Genomic DNA, 21,628 nt, shown 5'->3' with positions numbered 1-21,628 from the left:
GAACCTCCTCAAGCTGCTCTCTCGAACAACTTGGGGCAGTGACAGGAAGTGTCTGCTTAGCCTGTATAAGAGTCTCATACAATCACGCGTCGACTACGGAGCCGTGGTGTACCACTCTACAACAGAGACTGCGCTAAAGATTCTCAACCCAATCCACAACCTCGGTATATGACCGGCAACAGGCGCCTTTAGAACGAGCCCTGTTGAAAGTCTCTATGTTGAGTCCAACGAATGGTCCTTACATCTACGCAGAACATTCCTAAGTTTATCATACTACACTAAGGTAAAATCAGACACCGAACATCCATGCCATTCCATCGTTAGCGACCTCTCCGCTGCCAGACTTTACCGTAACTGCCCACTTATTAGAACTCCTTTGAGCCTGCGCTTGGAAGCAATGGCAGAAGAAACAGACATACACTTCCCAGAAAGTATTCTAATATCTCCCACTCGCCTTCCGCCGCCTTGGCAATGGCAGACCATGGAGTGCGATATCTCTTCTGTCGCAATAACGAAACATGCACCTGAGGCACAGATACGATCACACTTCCTCGAACTCCAAGCGAAGTACTGCTGTGCCGAGTTTTATACAGATGCTTCCAAATCATCTGCTGGTGCCGCGTATGCAGCTCTTGGGCCATTCTTTTGCACCTCCGGTGCTCTAAATCCCAACACAAGTATTTTCACAGCTGAAGCATACGTGATACTCTCAGCTGTAAAACATATCAGACAAAGAAAGCTCAGTAACGTCATCATTTTCACAGATTTGTTAAGCGTAATAAGGGCCTTAATGAGTTTTCGAAAACATAAGAACCCTGTTTTTAATGAACTATACACACAACTATGCCTAGCCTTAAGGTACAACCAAAACATCGTCCTATGTTGGGTACCTCATAAAAGGTAATGTAGCTGCTGACGAAAATGCAACTTCAGTCGCCTTTAATGAAACGGATATGAATAAACCTATACCAGCAAAAGAACTTAAGCCCTTCTTACGCCACAAACTGAGGAAGTACTGGCAGGACCAATGGGATAATGCAGTATTGAATAAGGTACACATTATCAAACCAAAATTAGGGAACTGGATAACTGAAAGAACAGCAAGACATAAGGAAGTGCTTCTGTGTAGATTAAGAATAGGACATACGTACGCCACTCACTCCTACCTTTTGACGGGAAGCGAACCTCCGACATGTACCAAATGTGGCAAAAGGCTTACAGTTATTCATGTTCTTATCCAATGCACTGAAATAAAGGCAGAAAGAAAAAAGTACTTCCCCTCCGCTTATCTCCAACACATACCTTTACACCCAGCATTCTTTCTGAGCAATGAACCCCTTGTTACTTTTCGAACAGTATTAAACTTTTTAACTGAAACTGACACCTTAAATGTAATTTGGCAACGCTAATTGTAGCACGGCCTCCACCTGGAGGTTGTAGCTGCAATGAAACCATTTTCTAGAGCACGTGCCTCCCAGCCCTTGCTTTCAAGGCCTTGCTGAGGCACTAGTGCTACAGCCATTACATATTTTACTGATCATCCATATCTCGTGAAACATCTATTTTCATCGCAGACACGATCAATCACTGTCATTTTTTATACTTGTATTTTACGCACTTCAGAGCGAATAAATTTTAGGCCCTCTTACAGCCACATTGCACCATATGTATATTTTGCACTTTTTAGCGAATATTTTTAGGCCACTATGCAGCCGTGTATCATATACTCCCCACAATCAACACTCACATATTATTGACAAGCACAGATCATCGACTTGGCGCTCTTTGGCCACATCTGGCCCTTGCGCCAATAAACTCTACAAATCAATTAATCAAAATGCCATGTTCACTTATTACGACATCAGGAAAAAGAGGTACGGACACTTCAAAAGGCGGAAGACTGCCGTCATCTTGCGTAAATATGTCTTTGAAATTTTTATTGAATGCCGTCGAAGCCCCTGCATCATCCTCCATGCAACCATTATAAACTACACTTCCGTCGTTAGAGCGAGACTTCGGACTCGCCAATCTCCAAAATTTTTCGGTTGACGTTTTGATAATGGATGGCAGTGTTATATCCAAATAGTTTTTCTTATCATGCGCAATCTTGTTCTTCACCTCTTCCAATATCTGTTCGACGATTAGTTTCAAGTCAGACCTGTTTGTCGTTCTCGCTCTGTTTAGGCGTTTCAATTTTCGCTGCAACTGCAGCGTTACTTGACTTATCCATGGATTTCGAAAGTTATGTTTTTTAGCTATCCTTGACACGAAACGCTGAATGCATTCGTGAATTACCCCCTTGAAAAAAAGCCACAAATCATTCACCGAACAAGTGTTGTTTCTGAAAGAGTCATAATTAAAACTGAGAGCATCAAGAATAGACTTGCCTTCTGCTTGGGAAAAATTAGGAAACAACTTGACATTGCCTCGCTGTTCCAATGCGACGCCCTCTAATGTCAAGACTACTGCTTTGTGATCTGAAATGCCGGAGGTGACGCTGTAGATCACTTTGTCTTTAATATTCCCACTTAAACGGAACAGATCAAGGATTGACTCAGAGCCGTTTTTAATTCTGGTTGCCTCATTTACAACTTGCAAGAGGTCGAAATTGAACACGTTTAACATTTCATTCTCGACACTTTTGGCACTGGTTATCGAAAAGGTGTTCCACAGCAGATTGGGAAGGTTAAAATCACCTGTCAGAATCAGTTTGTCTTCAGGCTTTATGTGGCGATGCATATACTCGTTAAGCTGTTCAAATATTGTGTCAGATGAATTTGGAGGCCTGTAAATTGCTCCTAAAAGGTAGCAGGCTTTGTTTATGTAAAGTTTGCAAAATAGGCTTTCCACGCCTGTTACGTCAGGCATTGCTATAACATGTAATGAAGATTCGAAAAAAACTGCTACACCTCCTCTTCTTCGATCACGATGTTTTCGAAAAACGTTGTAGTTTCTTAGAACGAACTCACTGTCAAAAACGTCTTCGTTCAGCCACGTTTCTGTGAGCACAACTAAATCAGGATCGTGGCAGAACAACACTTCGAGGGACTCGATTTTATTCACGATGCTGCGGCAGTTAACATTAAGGATGGTGATGTTCCGCCTATCTACTATTATAGGTCACGTCTTATTTTTTGCTATATTGAAACACCCTCCCTTCTCCTCATTCCACCCATACAGTGTGCCATTTACGATTAGCTTGTCAAAGACCAGCTTAACTTTCGTGCCTTCTGCTCATTCTTGTGCTGAGCTCAGCCAAAGTTTCTTTCTTGTTTCACGCATGTTCTTCGAAAAATCCTCTGATATTGAATACTCACTTCCTTTTAGCTTCGGACAAGCCTTCAGTATCGACACTTTATCTCGGTGGTCGAGCAGTTTGATTATAACTGGACGAGTCTTTCCCTTCTTTTTGCCAATTCTGTGACACCTTTCAACAGTGAGGCTGAGCTTCGCCAAAAAAATGTCGTTTCTTATTGTATTTGTAAGTTCATCAGGGCTTTCAGTGGTTTCTTCTTGTATGCCAAATATAACTAAATTGTTCCTTCGACTTCTGTTCTCTAGTTCGTCGACCTTGAACGTCAAGAATGACATGTTACTTTCAAGTTTTACTACCGTAGATTTCAATTCCTTCATTTCTGCCTTTAACTCAGCTATTACATTCATCTGTGCTTCTAAACCACTGATCCTCTCGGACACGCTTGCAATGTCAGCTTCCATTTTCTCCTGTTTTGCCAGAACATCATTGATAGATGCAGTCATGCTACTCTGCCCCTGAAGAAGTTCCATCAACATTTCACGCTCAGTTGGGCCTGCGTTGGCCTCAACGTCACCACATAGCATAAGATTCTGTTTAAATGACAAAATACATCAAAAGGAATCTCCAATATTGGGTAGGCACGGCGGCAACACCAAAAAGCAGTCATCACTACGGTAGCCTTGTGTAGGCAAGTGAACACCAACCTGCACAGTGTAGCGAAACGGTTTGTCAACATGTTTGATGTGCCGCTGCTATGCCCATTGGTTGCAGTCGCTGCGTCGAAGCCTTTTATACCGTCTCAAACGTTCACGTGATGAGATGTGAGCAGCTTTGGCACAGTCGCAGATGCTGTCACGGGTGCAACGTTGATTTCCGTGATGACACACTGGTCCACACGTGCCGTTCCGTCTAAGCCGCTGGATTGAAGATCATTTGTAGGCAGCCTTGTCGTCGCAAAGCCCAGCATTACGGACTGCATGCCCAGAGCCACTGCGAGAACCTGCACAGCGTAGCGAAACGGATTCGTCAACATGTCTGATGTGCCGCTGCCATGCCCACTGGAATGTAAAGGGTTCAATTGCTAGTTCATTATTAATGAGCACACGAAAAAACCGTAACATCAATTTTTTTCTTCATACTTCAAGTGGCTGTATTTGATTGCAATGCAATGTTTCGCTGGGAGAGTCAGATACAGAAAATTTGTTAAATATAAACCTGACAGCATTTCTTTGGATTTTTGTAAGTTGTTAATGTTTGCTTTAGTGTAAGGGTCCCAAACGATGCATGCGTATTCTAGTTTAGGTCTGATTAGCGAGTGGTATCCGAGAAGTTTAACATAAGTGCCAGCATCTTTAAGCTTATGCCTCAAGAAACACATTCTTGGTACGGAAAATGAACAAACGTTCATTGAAGTGGTAGGGAACCAAGCTTATAGGTGTATGCAAAGGGCTGTCTTCTTGTAGTCATCGAAAGGAACATTCATTTCTCTGTGTAATGTTTCATTGATTGGCTCCAATATTGACACTTATGTCCTCCTAGTCATTTGTGGAGTGAACATCGTGCAATGCACAATGTTAAAATTTCAACTCCGGGCAGATGACGTTAACAGTGTCATCGATGTAATACTGAAGAAAGAGCAAAGGTTCTCGAGACACTCCAGATGCGACTGGAAGGCAGTCTGATTAATGCCCCTCCACATCAATGTACTCAGTAAGACAAATAACGTGCAATCCAGCACACAAAAAATTTCCAGAATACCAACCGACCTGAGCTTTAAAATTAGTTCATCATGAGGTACCACATCAAAAGTGTTGTAGAAATCTGAGAATATTACATCTATCTGTTCATATTGATGACTGATGCAAAAAAGTGAATCGTAGTTATTAGTTGCATTAAAAAAGAAGGTACTGCAAGCTAGAAAACAATGTTTTATTTGTCTCTACTGCAGCTGCTTGTGTGCTGCGTCAAAAGCTAAATAATTGTTAATAATGTGACACGAGCAAATTTACGCTCACGCACAGTCCGTAGGATTTTTGCAAACATCAATGTTGAACATGTTAGCATTATGCTTTTCTGTTTGCAGTGTGGTGATGGGGGGCTCTTTTTAAGTGAGCAAGCTCTGGTTACAATGGCCTGCTCAGTGAGTTGGCTCCTGTGTGGTTGCAAGGTGTGAGCAGAGAGCCAGCCTCAATGTGCTGCTCACTGATGTTGGTGTGTGCAGCCACCTTCGATGGTCAGTCACACACGTGCCGCCTACCAGCCGTGGACAAGGTGTCGGCCTTTTGGACCTACCTGGAGAACCTCTTTGAGGAACTGCTTTGCTGCGAGAACTTCTACTCCAGCCAGCCACTGCAGGGTGGATGCACCAAGTGCGCCAGCAAAGCCCCCACCAAGCCACGAGGTGCGTGTCTCCGGGTTGGTACTTGCGTGGGTGCCACTGGCGATTCCAAAAGGGGCAGTTTTACCAGTTTACCACTGTTCTGGGGACAGCCACTGATGGCAGCCTGAGACTACGTTAGTAATCAACAACTTTAACCTTGAACATAGGAATTATTTCTTGTGTGAATATTCGGTAAAATATTGACACGTGTACTTATCTTTATCGGGCAACCACGTTTCGCCGCCTAACAAATGTAATCGCACAGCATGGGACGCGCCTGCATGTATCCGAAGGTTCTGGAAAGTTATCGATGCTTCTATCCGCTGTCTCTTGTCGCCGAGACTTATGTTATCTGATTTCATCACCTGACGCGAATGGTGTAGAACTTTGTGGAAGGCACGCGGGTCCGAACGATTAGTCTGGAACATTCGACGACTGCTCTATAAAAGCCGACGCGCTTGACCCGCAGATCAGATTTTCGACGATAGCCGACTGTGTTCGCCGCTTTCGTTGTGCTATAAGTGTAGCTTGTTTTGTGGGCACAGGTTCGCCCAATAAAAATCTAGTTTTGCCTTTCACAGTATTGTTACTGTGTTCTTAACGTCACCACCACGTGACAATATTATGCTATGCAATATTCGCTTCAGCTCAAATATACATATTTTTCCGCATAGCACTTGCACCCCCAAGTGCTATATTTTGCATTATGAATCCTCAGCTTTCCGTCGTTCTACACCCCCAAGTACAGCACGCTTAAGAAAAAAACATTGGTCGAGTCATTGTAAAAACTGTCTCCATTCGCAGGTGTATGAATTGTCCACAGCCAGCGGCTCTATTCCCCTTCTCTTCGGCGACGCTGATGGCAGACAGCTTCACCCTAAAGGTGGTTTCACGGCAGTACAAGTTGGGCTGCTGTGAAACCACACTTTGGGATGAAATTTGAATACCGTCGAAACCTGCGATAATAAAATTCTGCAACAGCGAAATTATTGCGACAACAAAATATTTTCGTATCCTTGGCAAATTCCCATAGGATTCAGTGCATTTTGTACCTCTCGACAACGAAATGTCGCTGTACTACAATCCCGCATCAACTAATTTTGCCAGAACGTAACCCTACATATTACCTACTCGTGCAACGCAAGTAGGCTCCAAAATGTGCCCAAATGCAAGTCATCATCATCGTCAACCTATTTTAAGTACACTGCAGGACGAAGGCCTCTCCCTCCTATCTCCAATTACCCCTGTGCTGTGCCAACCGATGCCAACTTGCACCTGCGAATTTTTTAATTTCATCATCCCACCCAGTCTTTTGCTGTCCTCAGCTGCGTTTCCCTTCTCTTGGCACCCATACTGTAACCCTAACGGTCCACTGACAATCTAACCTACGCATTACATGACCTGCTCAGCTCCATTTCTTTCTCTCAATGTCAATTAGAATATCGGCTATGCCCGTTTGCTCTCATTTTACGACAACAAAATTCTCGCAAAAGCAAATTTTTTCGTGTTCCCTACCAATTTCATTATTGCAAAGGTCATCTGCATAAACGCAGCCTGATTTTACTTTATATTTGTTATTTTTTCGTCTGTGCACTTGCAGATAAAAACAGGTTAAGCTTGCGTGTAGATTGAAATCATCAAGCTGAATTTGCATGGCACAGCATAAACTGCCAGCGTCACAGTCAAGGACTCGCTTCACAATATTGCAAAATGCTTCTGGGGCCTCAACCACCACAATATCTTAAGTAAACTGAAGAACAGCAGTAAGTAAAAGCCTATAAACAAATTTTGTGCAGCTGGAGTTGTAAGAAATATTGAGTTGCATTTTTGTATGAAATACCTTAATAGCGGCACTTAGAAAATAAACTGACTCCAGATGTGAACCTGTTTTATTTTTTGTAGATAAAAGAACCAGCTTTTCTTAGGTTTGTCAACATCTAGTTCTTATGTCAAGGTTTTTGCAAATCCTACAGCAGAGAAATAAATAGTCGCACAAGCCTAACTATTTTATCCATTTATTTTGACATAATGCAGCCCTGTTGTTACTATAGCAGGAGTGCGCAGCAAAATCAAGCATGGGAAAGCTGGCATGCATGAATGAAAGTATGCTTTATTAAACCAGTGCATTGAAAAATAACGATTTTGTAAAAGGTCAAACGCAGAAAGGGTGATCATATGCAACATTAACACACACTAGTGCACAACACAGGCACTTTGCACAGCTTTGCACACCACACCAGCACACACATCGCAGAATCTACTGCTTGCTGAATCGGTGGTGTTCGAATCACTGCCCCAGCGACAGCTCTCTCCTAGTTCTATTTCAAAGGCCATGCATTTATGCGTAGAAAGTGCTAGAAGCAGTCAATGTAGATGGAAGCAATGGCAAGAGCCAGAAACACGTCATGGCCACCACATAATTGACGCTGCTTCCGACATATGTGAAGCCGGAAGGATGTTGTAGCGTGCTGGTCTCGAAGGGCACAACCAAAAACTGAGTTATCCGGATGGATGTGTGCGAGCTTTTCAAGTGATCCAGGCCGCACAAATTTTACTACTTCGCTAAATTTTCAAATACATGGAGATGGAATTATCTAGATTTTTACTGTTGTAAATTGGCTGATCAGACGATATTTGGCGGGCATAAAAATCTTGCAGTGGATGACCAATGTGGCACCTTTGCAGCAGTGGAGCAGTCTTCGGTGGAAGTGGCCAGGGCAGCCACAGTGCCTGTGAGCACCGCCCCGAATGCTGCTGCTGGGGCTGCTGCTGCTGCGGCCAGTTTGGCAGCCTCCAAGCGGCGTCTGTCTTCAGATGCTTCGCTCTCACCGCAGGCTGGCGCACCAGCTAAGATCACCTGTGTCCGCAGCAACTCCACCGACACCGAAGGTGAGCACCAAGTGCGCAGCTCGTGAAGGAAGTTTGAAGGACCTTCACTTTTTCACCCGTGGCATTCTCTTATGGTGCAAAACATACAAGAATCAAAGCTACTAACCCCCTTTGGGCCAAATTTGTTTGGATGCAGCCCACACACGAGTAAAAACTAAATGAATTTGTATCTACTTTTTTAAAAAAAGGCAAGCATTTTGTGTGCAGTGACCCTTGAGAGCTTTCATTCAGCAATGACCCCAGTGGTCATTGCTGGTGTATAACCACGGAGTTGGAGCAGCTGAAATGTAAGTTCACTGCAAACTCGAAACGCACGGCTACCAGATGCGGCCCTCTGGACACATGAGTTCAAATGTTGCACTGCACGTAACCTTGTACCGTAGAATCTTGGTAATTCAAATTGACATTGCGTTCTCGTCACAGTCGCATATATTTCAACTTGCAAACATGGCCAGCAATTCAAACTCCTGAGCATTAGCACCAGTTAACTTGAACGAAGCTTCTACACCTTACTAAAGAAAGTAATGAATTGTAATTACTTAAAAGGGGATGTGGTAACTGAAGTGGTTAAAGGGACACTAAAGGTTACTGTTAAGTGAACGTGGACTATTGAAATACCATCCCAGAAACCTTGAAACGCGTGTTTCGTACCAAGGAGAGACTTATTTTAAGAGAAAATGCGTTCTGAAGCGTCCGCATACCTCTAGCGCAGTTCAAATCGCCCGCCCTCCGATCGAGGAGTACTGACATCATGGTCTCATAGTGACGTTGTGCCATCGGTGAGTAGAACGGCGTCCACAGACGGCGCTACGGCTTTTCTGCGCAAAACGCAAACGCGCGGCCAGAAACAGAGCCAAGACAGAGCCGACAGCAGAGCGAAAGCGGGAGTATGGTGGCTAGCGGAAGGAGAAACGCGCGACCATAAGCCGGTACTTTATTCTATGACGCAAACTTCGACGCTCCTCACAATGGACCCTGACAATGACAGATTGGCTCGCGATGCTGGGCTCAACTTCAGCGATTTGAGCACTGACGAGCGCGACCTGCTGCTGAGGGCTCGTGCTGCCGGCGTCGTTGCGTACTACGACGGCGGCCTCGACACCGGCTCTCCGGAGCGGGAAAGCAATGAGGGCTTCCCACGACATCACAAGGACGTGGCATTCTCACTGCTTGTTCGAAGCGGCTGCAACGCCGTTGGCGGGAGTGAGCAAATCCAACTTCCGCTTTGTTGCTGACATTGACGCAAGAACTTGAAGTCTTTTTGAGCATGCATCTTTCTCTGCAGCAAATCCGCATGCTGCAAAATTGCAGTGTCGTGCCGAACATGGCCACTGTGCGAGCACACTCACTTGTTGGTGAGCTGGCTAGGCCTACTTTGGTATCGTCCGCGGCTTCAGCACCACTTGCGATTGGCGGCGGATGATGCGGACGATTATAAATGTCCTCTGAACGAATGGAACGCTTTTGAAAGTTATAAGCTCGCTTCTTCTTTTTGCTGAAGTTGTGCCTCGTGGCGAACTTGCCCGGTGGATCGGTCATCGTTGCGCATTTGTCACAAACTTACGAGACGCGCCGTTATGTCGCCTGTGAAATGGAGCACACGACAGGAACCTCGTGCAGCCAACCACAGCGCTCGTTTATGGCCACGCGCGCTAGTCGACGAATGGGATCGTGCATTTGGACTTCTTTTCCTCCCAGATTTTAATGTCACTGGCAAGCCGGCGGAGTCACTATTGGCGGGAAATTGAAGAAGAAAGGCTCCTCTTTCCAATGATACCAAGATAGCTGCGATCGCGCACGTAGGAAAAGAGCTACGCGCTGCAATAAAAATGGTTGTTCTTGCGCAGAATTGATGTTATAAATTGATATTGCAGGCAAAATACTCTTCTGCGAGATGTGAAACTTCGTGAACTATAGGAACAGTAGCTGTAGGTATTGAAAATGTCATTTTCAAAAAATCTATTTTTTTCGCGCTTTGTTCGGCTCTAGACCCGTGTCTCCCGGTGGGACACAGGTTCTAGAATGGTAAAAAACGGCCAAAAATTTATTTTGAGAAAAATATATTGTTCCGGAAGGATGAACAAAGAGAGGAAGAGAGGAGAGACGCTGGCTGCTGCGGGTTGTTGGTGGTCAGCCATCTTAACTACTCAGACTCATTTTGTATATATATTGTAAATATAATCTTCATACTCCCAACATCCCCGTAACATATTGGTGGAGGTGCAGGGTACCACAGCTGGAATCGGAGCTCCGCAGTGAACGTCGCATCACGGTCTGCACCATGAATGACTGTGAGCACTCGAGATCAACATCGCTGTGACCTTCGGTTGTCGTTGTGCAACTCAAGGATCCCGGAACTTTCTGCAGGACCGATGGCGTCGACGTTGAAGAGTGGTTGGCCATGTACAAACGCATGAGTGAATCAGCAGATGGGACCCTACACTTATGCTAGCTAATCTGGTGTTCTACCTAAGAGGCACGGCAAAGGTGTGGTACGAAAACCACAAAGAGGAGCTAACCAGCTGGGTCCAATGCAAGGAGAAATTGGCAGAGTTGATTGGCAAACCAGCCGACCGTAAAATTGACGCAAAGCAGGAACTGGTCTTCTGTGCCCAATCCCCCACGGAGTCATATGTCTCGTACATCCAGGACATGCTGGCACTTTGTTGTAAGGCCGATCACGACATGACAAAAGCTGAGAAGGTCAGGCATGTGCTTAAGGGCATTGCTGACGACAGGTTTAATCTGCTCATGTGTAAAAGCTGCTCTTCAGCTGATGCAATCATTAAAGAGTGCTGACAATTCGAGCAGGCCAAAAGCCTACGCGTCTTGCAACAATTCGCCAGACTTCCCAATACTGCCGCAACGTCGACGTGTGAAGATCAACCCGCACAGCAGCATGCATCGCCATCAGAGGACGTGGTGCGAATCATTCGACGTCAACTGGATGCGATGGCGCTCGCAGCTTTCTGTTCGTGTGGCCCTGATGCTAACACATTTCAATTCCTCTCGTACAAGCCATACTTCACCAGGAGCTTGAAAAATTGGTTTACATTTTGTCTGTGCTGTTGCCCATCCCAGAGCTAATGAACGCCCTTCTACTATTTTTGCTCCACCCCGACGCTTCTCCCCACGTTATCGCAACCCGACAGAGTGGAGAACTGCGGATGACCAGCCGATATGTTTCACCTGTCGCCGCATTTGTCATGTCGCCCGATACTGTCGCAACTCGTCGCCCTCAACACCTCGCATGCCGACCAACCTGAGCCATTTTGATGGAAATGGCCGCAATGTTTCGCCCACCGCCAAGTCTAACAGCGCCGCCAACTCTGCTAGGAACACGTGGTACAGCCGCTCACTATTGCGGCACGCACACCAATCTCGTTCACCGCAAACACGTCGCCCATCTTCCCGTCCGCTCCAGCCATGTCACCTTTCGTCCCCTGGGGCTTTTGGCCGCACCCTTTCAGAAAACTAAAAAATGCAGCCCTCGGAGGTGGTGCTGCATTACCACCTACCGCAGCAAGTCCTCTGTCTGTGCCCACGAGAAGTGTAACAGACATTAAAATAGACGGCGTACCTGTCCAAGCACTCGTCGACACTAGAGCCCACGTATCTGTGATGAGTGCTAGCCTACGTAGAAGGTCCTCACCCCAGCAGCTGCCCAAGTGCTTCGTGTGGCCGACGGCAGCGTACTGGTATTTCTTGGTATGTGTGCTGCACATTTCATTATAGCCGGCCGCCCTACTTCTGTTCTCTTTGCTGTGATCGACAACTGCCCTAACGACGTTATCCTTGGATTGAACTTTTCATGCACTCATTCTGCTCTCATGGACTGCGCGACCGGCGTTCTTCAGTTGGGAACTGCCTCAACTCGCCAATGCTCCGAGCACTGCCCCACCGTGCTTGTGCTCGCTTCACGATGTGCGTCTGTCACTCGAGGCAGTTACTTACATCACTCTGACCGCCCAGCCACAGGTTCCTGGCGGCGAATATGTGCTTCACCCAATCATCTACATGCTTTTGAGCCGGAACATTGCTGTTCCACATGCGTTGGTCACGGTTACTAACAATGACCTCGTTCTACCGCCTCAAATTATTCCAGCCGGCATGTTCTTGGCCAGTGTTTCTAGTGCTTCCGAATTTGACATTGAGAGTCTGAATGCGAGAGTGGCTTATCAGTGCCAATTGCAGGTCACAGCTCTGGTTCCTTAACGGATCACTTCGCGAAAATGATTGCACCTGACCTCACCTCTGCACAGTCCACGGACATACGTCAGCTGCTTGAATCGTACAGTGACAGCTTTGATTTCGGCCACAGGCCGGCCAAACATCTGTCATTCACCACCGTATAAACACTGGAGACATGAATCCTATTCGTCGGCGTCCCTATCAGGTATTGCATGCTGAATGTTGAGTCATCCAATCAGAAGTGGACAAAATGCTCCGCAAAGGAGTCATCGAGCCATCAGCCAGCCCTTGGGCTTTGGCTGTCGTCCTTGTGAAAAAGAAAGATGGTACCTGGCATTTTTGCGTCAATTATCACCACTTAAACAAGATCACGCGCAACGACGTCTACCCACTACCACGCATCGATGACGCCTTGGACTGTTTGCACAGAGCTAAATACTTCTCGTCCATCGATCTTTGATGTGGCTACTTGCAGATTTCAGTTGATGAAATGGACCGCGAGAAGATGGCCTTCATCACGCCGGATGGCCTATATCAGTTCAAAGTCATGCCCTTTGGCCTATGCAATGCTCCTGCGACATTTGCACGTATGATGGACTCTCTTCTGCGAGGCCAGAAATGGACCACCTGTCTGTTACCTTGACGACGTTATTGTTTTTTCTCCCACGTTCTGCAGGCACCTTACCCGACTCGCTGAAATTTTTGCGGTCTTCCGAAAAGCCGGCCTTCATCTGGACTCCACGAAGTCTCAATTCAGGCGCTGTCAGATTAGTGTTGGGACACCTCGTTGATGCATCCGGTGTCCAACCAGATCCGGAAAAAGTTCACGCCGTACGCAGTTTCCCTGTGCCACATTCTAATTCCGATGTGCACTGATTCGCTGGCCTGTGTTCTTACTATCACCATTTCCTCAAAAGCTTCGCCAACATTGCTCGGCCTTTGACAGATCTTCTAAAGAAGAACTCGCCATTCTCATGGGGCCCGGAGCAGGCTCACGCGTTCACCGCTCTCATCGGGTTTCTGAGCACCCTCCCATACTTGTCCACTTTGATCCATCTGCACCGACCAAAGTCAACACTGACGCAAGCGGCCACTGCATTGGCGCTGTTCTTGCCCAACAGCAGAATGGTACCGAGTGCGTGATAACTTACGCCAGCCGCCTGCTGTCACCTGTCGAGAGAAATTATTCCTTCACAGAGCGGGAATGGTCGGCTTTAGTTGGAGCTGTCGCCAAGTTCCGGCCATATTTGTACAGCCACACGTTTTCTGTCGTTACAGACCACCATGCCCTCTGCTGGCTGTCTTCCCTCTGGGACCTCACAGGACGGCTTGGTCGCTGGGCTTTGTGACTCCAGGAATTTTTATTTGTTGTCAGCTATAAGTCTGGACATCTGCACAAGGATGTTGACTGCCTCTCGCGTCACCCCGTGAATCTCCCTGATCCTGCTGCACATGATCCGGTGACCTGCAGGATGGCTTTTACTGACATGACCGACATGCGCGCTGAACAACAACGCAACGAGTCCTTACAGTCCATCATCATTGCCAGAGTGCAATCTGGCAGCACTGATGCCACGGGCCGCATGTTCGTTCTGCACGACGCATCCTCTACCGCCGCAATGTCAACCCTGACGGCCCTGAGTTGCTCCTTGTCCTTCTTTGTCATCTGCGATCATTCGCTCTTGAACAACTTCACAATGCGCCGACGGCGGGACATCTTGGCGTTTTGCGTACTTACGACCGCGTGTGACGCCAGTTCTTCTGGCCAGGGTCCCTACTGCTCCGTGAGTCATTATGTCGCCACTTGCGAATTGTGTGAACGCCGGTAGAAACCTCCCATGCCACCTGTCGGACGACTCCATCCAATTGAAGTTCCCTCTAAATTGTTCTTTCGCGTAGGCCTTGACCTGCTTGGCCCTTTTCCGACGATGACTAGAGGGAATAAGTGGATCGCCGTCGCTACTGATTATGCGACACGCTAAGCCATAACAAAGGTGTTGCTGACTAGTTGTGCAACAGGCGTCGCCGATTTTCTCCTTCACGACGTCGTTCTACACCACGGTGCACCTCGGCAGTTGCAGACAGCGGCCGCCTGTTCTTGTCTTGAGTTTTGGACGACTTCCTTCACTCTGTGAAACTGAAAACAAGCTGTCCACCGCCTACCACCCAAAAATGAATGGTTTTACGGAATGTCTCGACCGAACAATCACAGAGATGCTGTCAATGTACGTTTCCAACGATCACCGCGACTGAGACGCCACGCTGGCCTATGTGACATTCATGTATAACTCGTCCCGGCATGACGCCAGAGGGTATTCATCCTTTTATCTTTTGTATGGTCGCGACCCCACATTGCCCTTTGACAGCATCCTACCTTCTGTGCCCCGCGTTGCCACTGAGTACGCTCGGAAAGTCATCGATCGCACTCACATGACGCGTCGAATCGCCCGATCTTGTTTATTAGCCTCGGAGCATCTGCAGAAAGAGCGTTACAACTGGTGACATCGCGATGTTCAGTTCGCCCCAGGTGCTTGGGTGCTGCTTTGGTAACCATGTCGTCGGGTCGGCCTATGCAGAACCTATGCCGGAACTGACCGTGACATACGGTGGTATTCTTAAGTTACCTGACAATATAAATGCTTCTTCTGCAAGTGGTCCTGATGGTATACCTTCTTATGTGTTGAAGGCTTGTTCTGACATAATCACCCACTATCTGGTTGTTTTGTATGAGAAATTGTTAAGTAATTCTTGTTTACCTAAGGAGTGGAAAGTTGCAAACATGGTACCAATCCCTAAAAATGGCCAAAAATATATTGTCACCTACTACAGGCCAATTTCTCTAATGAGTGTGTGTAGTAAAACATTGGAGCACATAGTATACAGTGCCATAATAAAACATCTAGAAAAGAATAATTTTTTTAGCGAATATCAGCATGGTTTTAGGTCTAGTCATTCTTGTTCGACACAGCTCCTAGAATTCAGCCACGATCTTTTTCATTCATTGATCTGGGTGTACAGACTGACTATATTTCCAGATTTCAAAAAGGCATTTCATTCTGTTCCCCATGTTTAGCTGTTACATAAGCTATCATCCCTCGGCACCTCTCCTTCATTGCATGATTGGATTACCGTATAATGTGGAATATAGGTCGAGGCGGAACATAGGTCGACTCCCTTATATTGAAGCAAAGAAGTCAACATAAAAATTATAAGGCACAAAACTTTGTTTTATGTAATGGTGCCGCCAGACTCATCACCTGCTCATTCGTTTGAGCTGTCTGAACTCTCTTCCGAAGACAACTGCTTTTCACTGGCTGCGTCCCACAACATGTCATCCTCGATGCCATCCAAGGAGTTGCTAATGCAATACTTCTTGAATGCCTGCACCACCATATCGTCGGGAAGCGAGCGCCAAGCCTGCGACACCCATGTGGCCACAGTGGTGAGAGGCGGCTTGCGCAGCCGGCCGGTTGGGGTTGTCGGGTTGTCGCCGGTCGTCCACTGATTATATTGTTCATGGACATGGTCCTTAAAGGGCTTGTTGAATACGACGTTCAGTGGCTGAAGTGTTGACGTCATGCCTCCCAGAATGACGGCTAGTTCCATTCTCCCATCGCGGAGTGCCTGCTTCACACCTGCGGTCAAGTGCCCGTGAAAAGCATCCAATACAAGCATGCTCGGACACCGCAGGAGTGCGCTGGGTCGCCGATTCCAGACGGTCTTAATCCAATTCAGCATGAGGGCCTCGTCTATATAGCCCTTTTCATTCATGTGAACGACAACATCCCGCGGGAAAGCCTCTTTCGGCAGCATCTTCCTCTTGAAGATTACGTATGAGGGCAGCTTTCTGCCGCCTGCAGTACACATGAGCATCACCGTGAAGCGCGAATGCTCGTTCCCCATAGAAAGAAGCCTGACTTCTTTTGTGCCGCGTTCGCACACTGTGGTGAGTGACGGCGTGTCAAACCATACCGGCGTTTCATCGGCGTTGCCAATCTGTCCCAACATGTAGCCATGCTGCTACTGGAGACGGATAACATAGCGCTGGAATTCGACCAGCTTGTCCTCATATGCTTCTGGCGGATTCATGTGCGCCATCGAAGTGCGAATCCGTTGCGTCGCATGAAGTGACGAACCCAATAAATGGAGCCCTTGAATAGTTCCTTGGGCAGTCCAGATTCTCGGGCGATCTCAATAGCTTTGATGCGGATGAGGTCTGCTGTCACTGGCAAAGATCTGGCACGGTACTCACGGACGAAATCCGCCACCTTGTCTTCGAGCTCCGGGTGCACCGCACGACGCCCACGAAAGGACGTCGTCTGCGCGTTGCAGGCAGACAGCTTGACTTTCTGTATTTGCCAGTACCGGACGCTTTTTTCCGAATTGCCAAATTGTTGCTGGGCAGACATGTTCCCATGCATTTCAGCATATTCGATTACTTTCTTTTTAAACGCCACGGTGAACTGATGTTGAGTACTCGTACTCATGTTGCGGTTTGTCAGGAAATTAGCAACGCCAGGAACGATCGCTGCACAAAAAGGGAAGATGGTGTCGGTCCAACTGCGTAGGCCGCATTAACGTTGGGCCACAGAACACCTATACAAACTGTTGGGCTGCGTCAGTCACCAAGGAGGCAATAACGATGCGGATGCCGAAAGGTCTGTGCTCCTACATGTTGCCAGACGACTATTCATGTTGTGCCAAGGGCTGGTATATAAGTCGAGGGGTGACCTTTTAGTAATATTTTTTGGAAAAAACCTCGACCGATATTCCGCAGTATACGATAAGTGTTGTCTACAAGAGTTCATACAATGTGTTGTAATTAATGGCTCACAATCTGATTACAGTGAAACCTCGTTAAACCGTAGTCGGCTGGAGCTCAGAAAAAGTATGTACTAAATGGTCGTACTGTTTAACCGAATTTGCATGAGATCGCCCACTTACCTGTCGAAAATGGAACTCAGAGAGAGTGCAATGAAAGGGGAAAGAAACATGCAATATTTATTCACTTCGCGCGACAAAAGTGTTATCTTCGTATGATGCCGCGGAGCCTAGCACGACGACAGCGGCTTCAAACTTACTGAACCTGCATGCCAGCTTTTCAGCCAGCCCCCTCTCCTCGGCAAACACTCGCATGGCAGATTCCTCATTGGCGTTAAGTATTCTCCGTGCAAGTGCGCAGTAGTGCTGCAGAAGCCCCAGGGCGCCTTTTTCATTGCCGGGTGCCGGAGTCCGGAATACTTTTCGTTTGGAATAGTTACGTTATCGGGCCCCTGTTCTTGTCGCGATGATTGCATTCATGATGCTGACGCAACGAGCAGCTTCAGCCACTCGGGCCACTGTCGGGCCTGAATCGCCCGTGCTGTTGCTTTCCGTGTCGTCCTCATCACTGTCGCTAGTCGACACTTTGGCAACAACAAAGGCAACAATGGCGAAAAGTCGAACCTCATAGCCGACATCTCTTCGCCGTCGCAGCAGTGCTGCCGAGCAACTCCTTCACATTCCAAATGCCACACACTGTAGTCAACAGCAGATCCCTGTCGCGTGCCAGCGCTGACTTCCTCGTGTGACGTTCGATAGTACGCACAATGTCTAATTTTTCTCCTATGCTGAGCACCCGGCGTCTGTTTTATCCCAGCTTCAGCATGACGCAAGTCCTCGCAAGCATGATGCCACAATGCTCTCTGGCATGGCATGGCACGGCGTCGAAATGACGTTGATGTGGTTTTGCGCGCAAACACACAGGATGCTTGGAGGCCGTTGTTCTGATCTCTGAGGCGTGTTGTTCTGCCAGGCCGCCTGATGGAGACGACGCACCGCCGTGTTTGCGCGACGAAAAGTGTAAACGCTATGCATATGCAATAAGCTGGTACGGTTTATGCGGATACAAAACACATTATGTTCAATGGCCGCTGAGTTGGGGATTTGACTTTACTACTTTTAAAATGAAGCTACTGTTTAAGCGGATACGGTTTAACGAGGTTTTACTGTATATTGCTGTTACTTCGGCCGTTCCCCAGGGATCTGTTTTGAGGCCATTGCTGTTTCTGGTATACATCAATGATATTGCTCAGGTTGTGTCATGCAAAGTGCATCTCTATGCGGATGATTGTGTTATTTATCACTGCACTAGGTCTTCCGCTGGCCACGAGTACTTTCAACGCAATTTGGACTGTGTAACACGCTGGTGTGCAAATGTCTTTGAACCCCAGTAAGTGTCAATATGTCTCCTTTACACGTAAACAAGATCCATATTTGTTTCATTTACATTAGACAATGTCCAGCTATCGCGAGTAACTGAGTGTAAGTATCTTGGTGTTTATTTTTCCTCGAATTTAACTTGGACTAAGCACATTGAATATGCTACAGAGAAAGCCTGTAAAATGCTAAATATTGTTAAACACAACTTCCGGTTAGTCTCCCAAAATTTAAGAACTACTTTACTTTTCGAACGCAAGACCCATATTAGGGGACGCCTGTAGGCCTGGGATCCGCAAACCAAAACTCTGTCTAATATGCTTGAGCATGTGCAAAACCGCGCAGCTCGTTTTGTCTGTAGTAATTATGACTTTACTTCTAGTATTACTTCACTTAAGTATAGCATGGGGTGCGAATTATTAAGCGCACGCAGACAAAGCATGAGATTAGAAATGCTTCTTAAAATTTATTTCAGTTTTGTTAAAATAGATAACGAAACTTACCTTTTACCTCCTCATTTCTTATCTCACAGAAGTGACCACTTTTTAAAAATAAGAGAAATTTTTTGTAGAATGAATGTGCTCAAGCACTCGTTTTTTCCACACACAATATCACAGTGGAATCGGCTACCGCATGAAATTGTTGATTGTCACACTGAAGCATCGTTCAGAACATTTCTGTTGAACTTATAGCAGTGTGAACCTTTATATTGCTGTGTTATTGTTGTTTGACCAGTTCTCTACTTTGTCGAGCCTATGTAATACGGTGTATTCCCCCTTGCAATGATGCCTTCGGGCGCTGCAGGTACTTGAAATAAATAAATAAATACATAAATTAATTGATTAACACAGCCATGGAATGCTGTAACGCAAAGTGTTGTTGCAAAACAATGGTCCCAATTTAGGTCATTCAATAAATATTCCATGCGTTTCTTTTACTTGAACTTTGTGTAAGTTTGTCTGTCTATGGAAAAGCTACTTTATTATAATATTTTATACTCATTTACGAGGTGTGACAGAAAAGTAATGAGACTTATTTTTTCCAAAGTTTGTTTTATTGTTATGCATCAATGCTATCTCCTTGAAAGTAGTTCCCTTGGGCACCTATACCTCGGCAGAGGCGTTGTTTTCACTCGTCGTAATAGTACTGGAACGGTTAAACTAGAATTGCCCTCGGCTCCTTGGTTATGCTCCCTTAGATGTTTTCAACACTAGACAGCATTTTAGCACGGGGGCCCCAAAAAAAGAGCTTTGCGAAAAGTATAGCGTTGTTGGGGCACCCGTAGGAGTGTCGAGGGTTTCTAGAATAGAGCTTTGCCCCGGCAGGTAGCACCTGGCAACGCCACTGCGGCGTCAAAGAAAAAGCTGGTGTAAATATTAATATAAAATACTGATACACTGATATGTTAGAAGTGTACCCTATTCATACGCCGACGCTTGTAACACAGCTAAGATATTCGCCTACCCTTAGCGGAAGCCTGCCTTATTAGGATAATGCCCGCCATGTGTTTCTATGTCACTGGCAGCTACGCATGCCCATCTCTGTTTCTGTCCCCTCAAAGTGGACATGGCTACGTTATTGTCGCAAGCTTGCCGATATTAATGATATTATTCATTACTTATACGGAAGAAACTGTTTCGATGCACGTAATGTACTCACAAGAACAACAATTGCATTCGACGCATTCGGCTTGCTCCGCCAGTCGCCATTTTTGTTTTGGTGTCCTGCACTGTTAAAGCGGCAGCTGCCTGCTTGTTGACCTGTTGTCATCCCACGGCAAACTCGGGATAAAAAAAATTCTTTCCGCGGGAAATTTAACCTCCGTAGTGATTGCACCCCTGAATTTGCATCAATTTTTTTTACAGAGAAGTGCGATCATTTTGCAAGTAAATAAGGTAGCAAAAATTAAGCTTTCATCGAACAAAAATAGCAGCGTCTACCAATATATATAACGTCAAGCGGCGGAAAAGTGCCTCCAGAAGTTCGCTTCTGGAGGCACCCGGTGGCACGGCTCCATCCAACTGCTCTCCCTACCGTGACTGCTCTGCCTCAGGCGAGCTATCGGCACCCCCCTATAAACAATGATCCTGGGCCGCCCGCAGCGCTTGCTCAGACAGCCAATCAGAGGCTCTTGTGCCCTCATCGGGCAAGATGGCTCAAGCAGGCGCAAGTGCGAGTTGTCTCGCTCCTTTTCTGGTTCATTGTGTGTGCGACTTGTGGGCCTTCTCCTGCTGTGTCGCCGTGATGAAGCGGCAGAATTCGCCTTTCATCGTGAAGCTCGAAGTCATAAATCTGGTCGAATGCGGTGAGAAGTCGGATGTCCCAGCAGTGTGCAAGATTCCACGGAGCACATGACAAGAGCACCGGCATTTTGATGGTGCTATCTCAAGTCCTTTTTTTGTTGACACTTGTAGAGGTGGCAAAGCCAGCTGCTGAAGACTCTTGCTACATGGGCCCTTTATTTATGCTTTGTCACTCTGTGGTGGCACTGTGCAGGTTGTACACTACCAAAATAACAGACCAGCTGTAGGTGGCCATGCAATAAACAAAAAATACCTACAGAAGTTCGGAGAATTGTTTACTAAAGCGTAAGCATTGTTTGGCTTGGCTGTGACTTGGATTTTGCTTAGTGTTGCTTGTACTTGCCTTTCCTAGCTTATGCATGTCTACCCATGGCCTTTCCAGTGACAAAGAATGCTTAGGCTTTAGCAGAC

The 21,628-nt window shown here is 46.5% G+C and overlaps 1 protein-coding gene across 8 annotated transcripts in view; it reads left to right on the top strand.

The window, feature by feature from the left end:
- The window catches only part of LOC142584599 (polycomb protein SCMH1-like), a 378,417-nt gene that overhangs the window by 299,036 nt on the left and 57,753 nt on the right, over window positions 1–21,628 (top strand). For 6 of the 8 annotated variants that reach the window (XM_075694723.1, XM_075694729.1, XM_075694726.1 and 3 more), the window contains 2 exons: window positions 5,478–5,657; window positions 8,295–8,525. In XM_075694723.1, coding sequence (XP_075550838.1) covers window positions 5,478–5,657; window positions 8,295–8,525 — 411 coding nt within the window. The remainder of the gene's footprint in view (window positions 1–5,477; window positions 5,658–8,294; window positions 8,526–21,628) is intronic. The other 2 variants (XM_075694725.1, XM_075694724.1) reach the window with 2 other exon arrangements.

Source organism: Dermacentor variabilis, chromosome 6 (genome assembly GCF_050947875.1).
Source record: "Dermacentor variabilis isolate Ectoservices chromosome 6, ASM5094787v1, whole genome shotgun sequence".
NCBI classification, from domain to species: domain Eukaryota; kingdom Metazoa; phylum Arthropoda; class Arachnida; order Ixodida; family Ixodidae; genus Dermacentor; species Dermacentor variabilis.
Note: the sequence above shows the minus strand (reverse complement) of the source record. Positions and strands in the feature narration are given on the sequence as shown.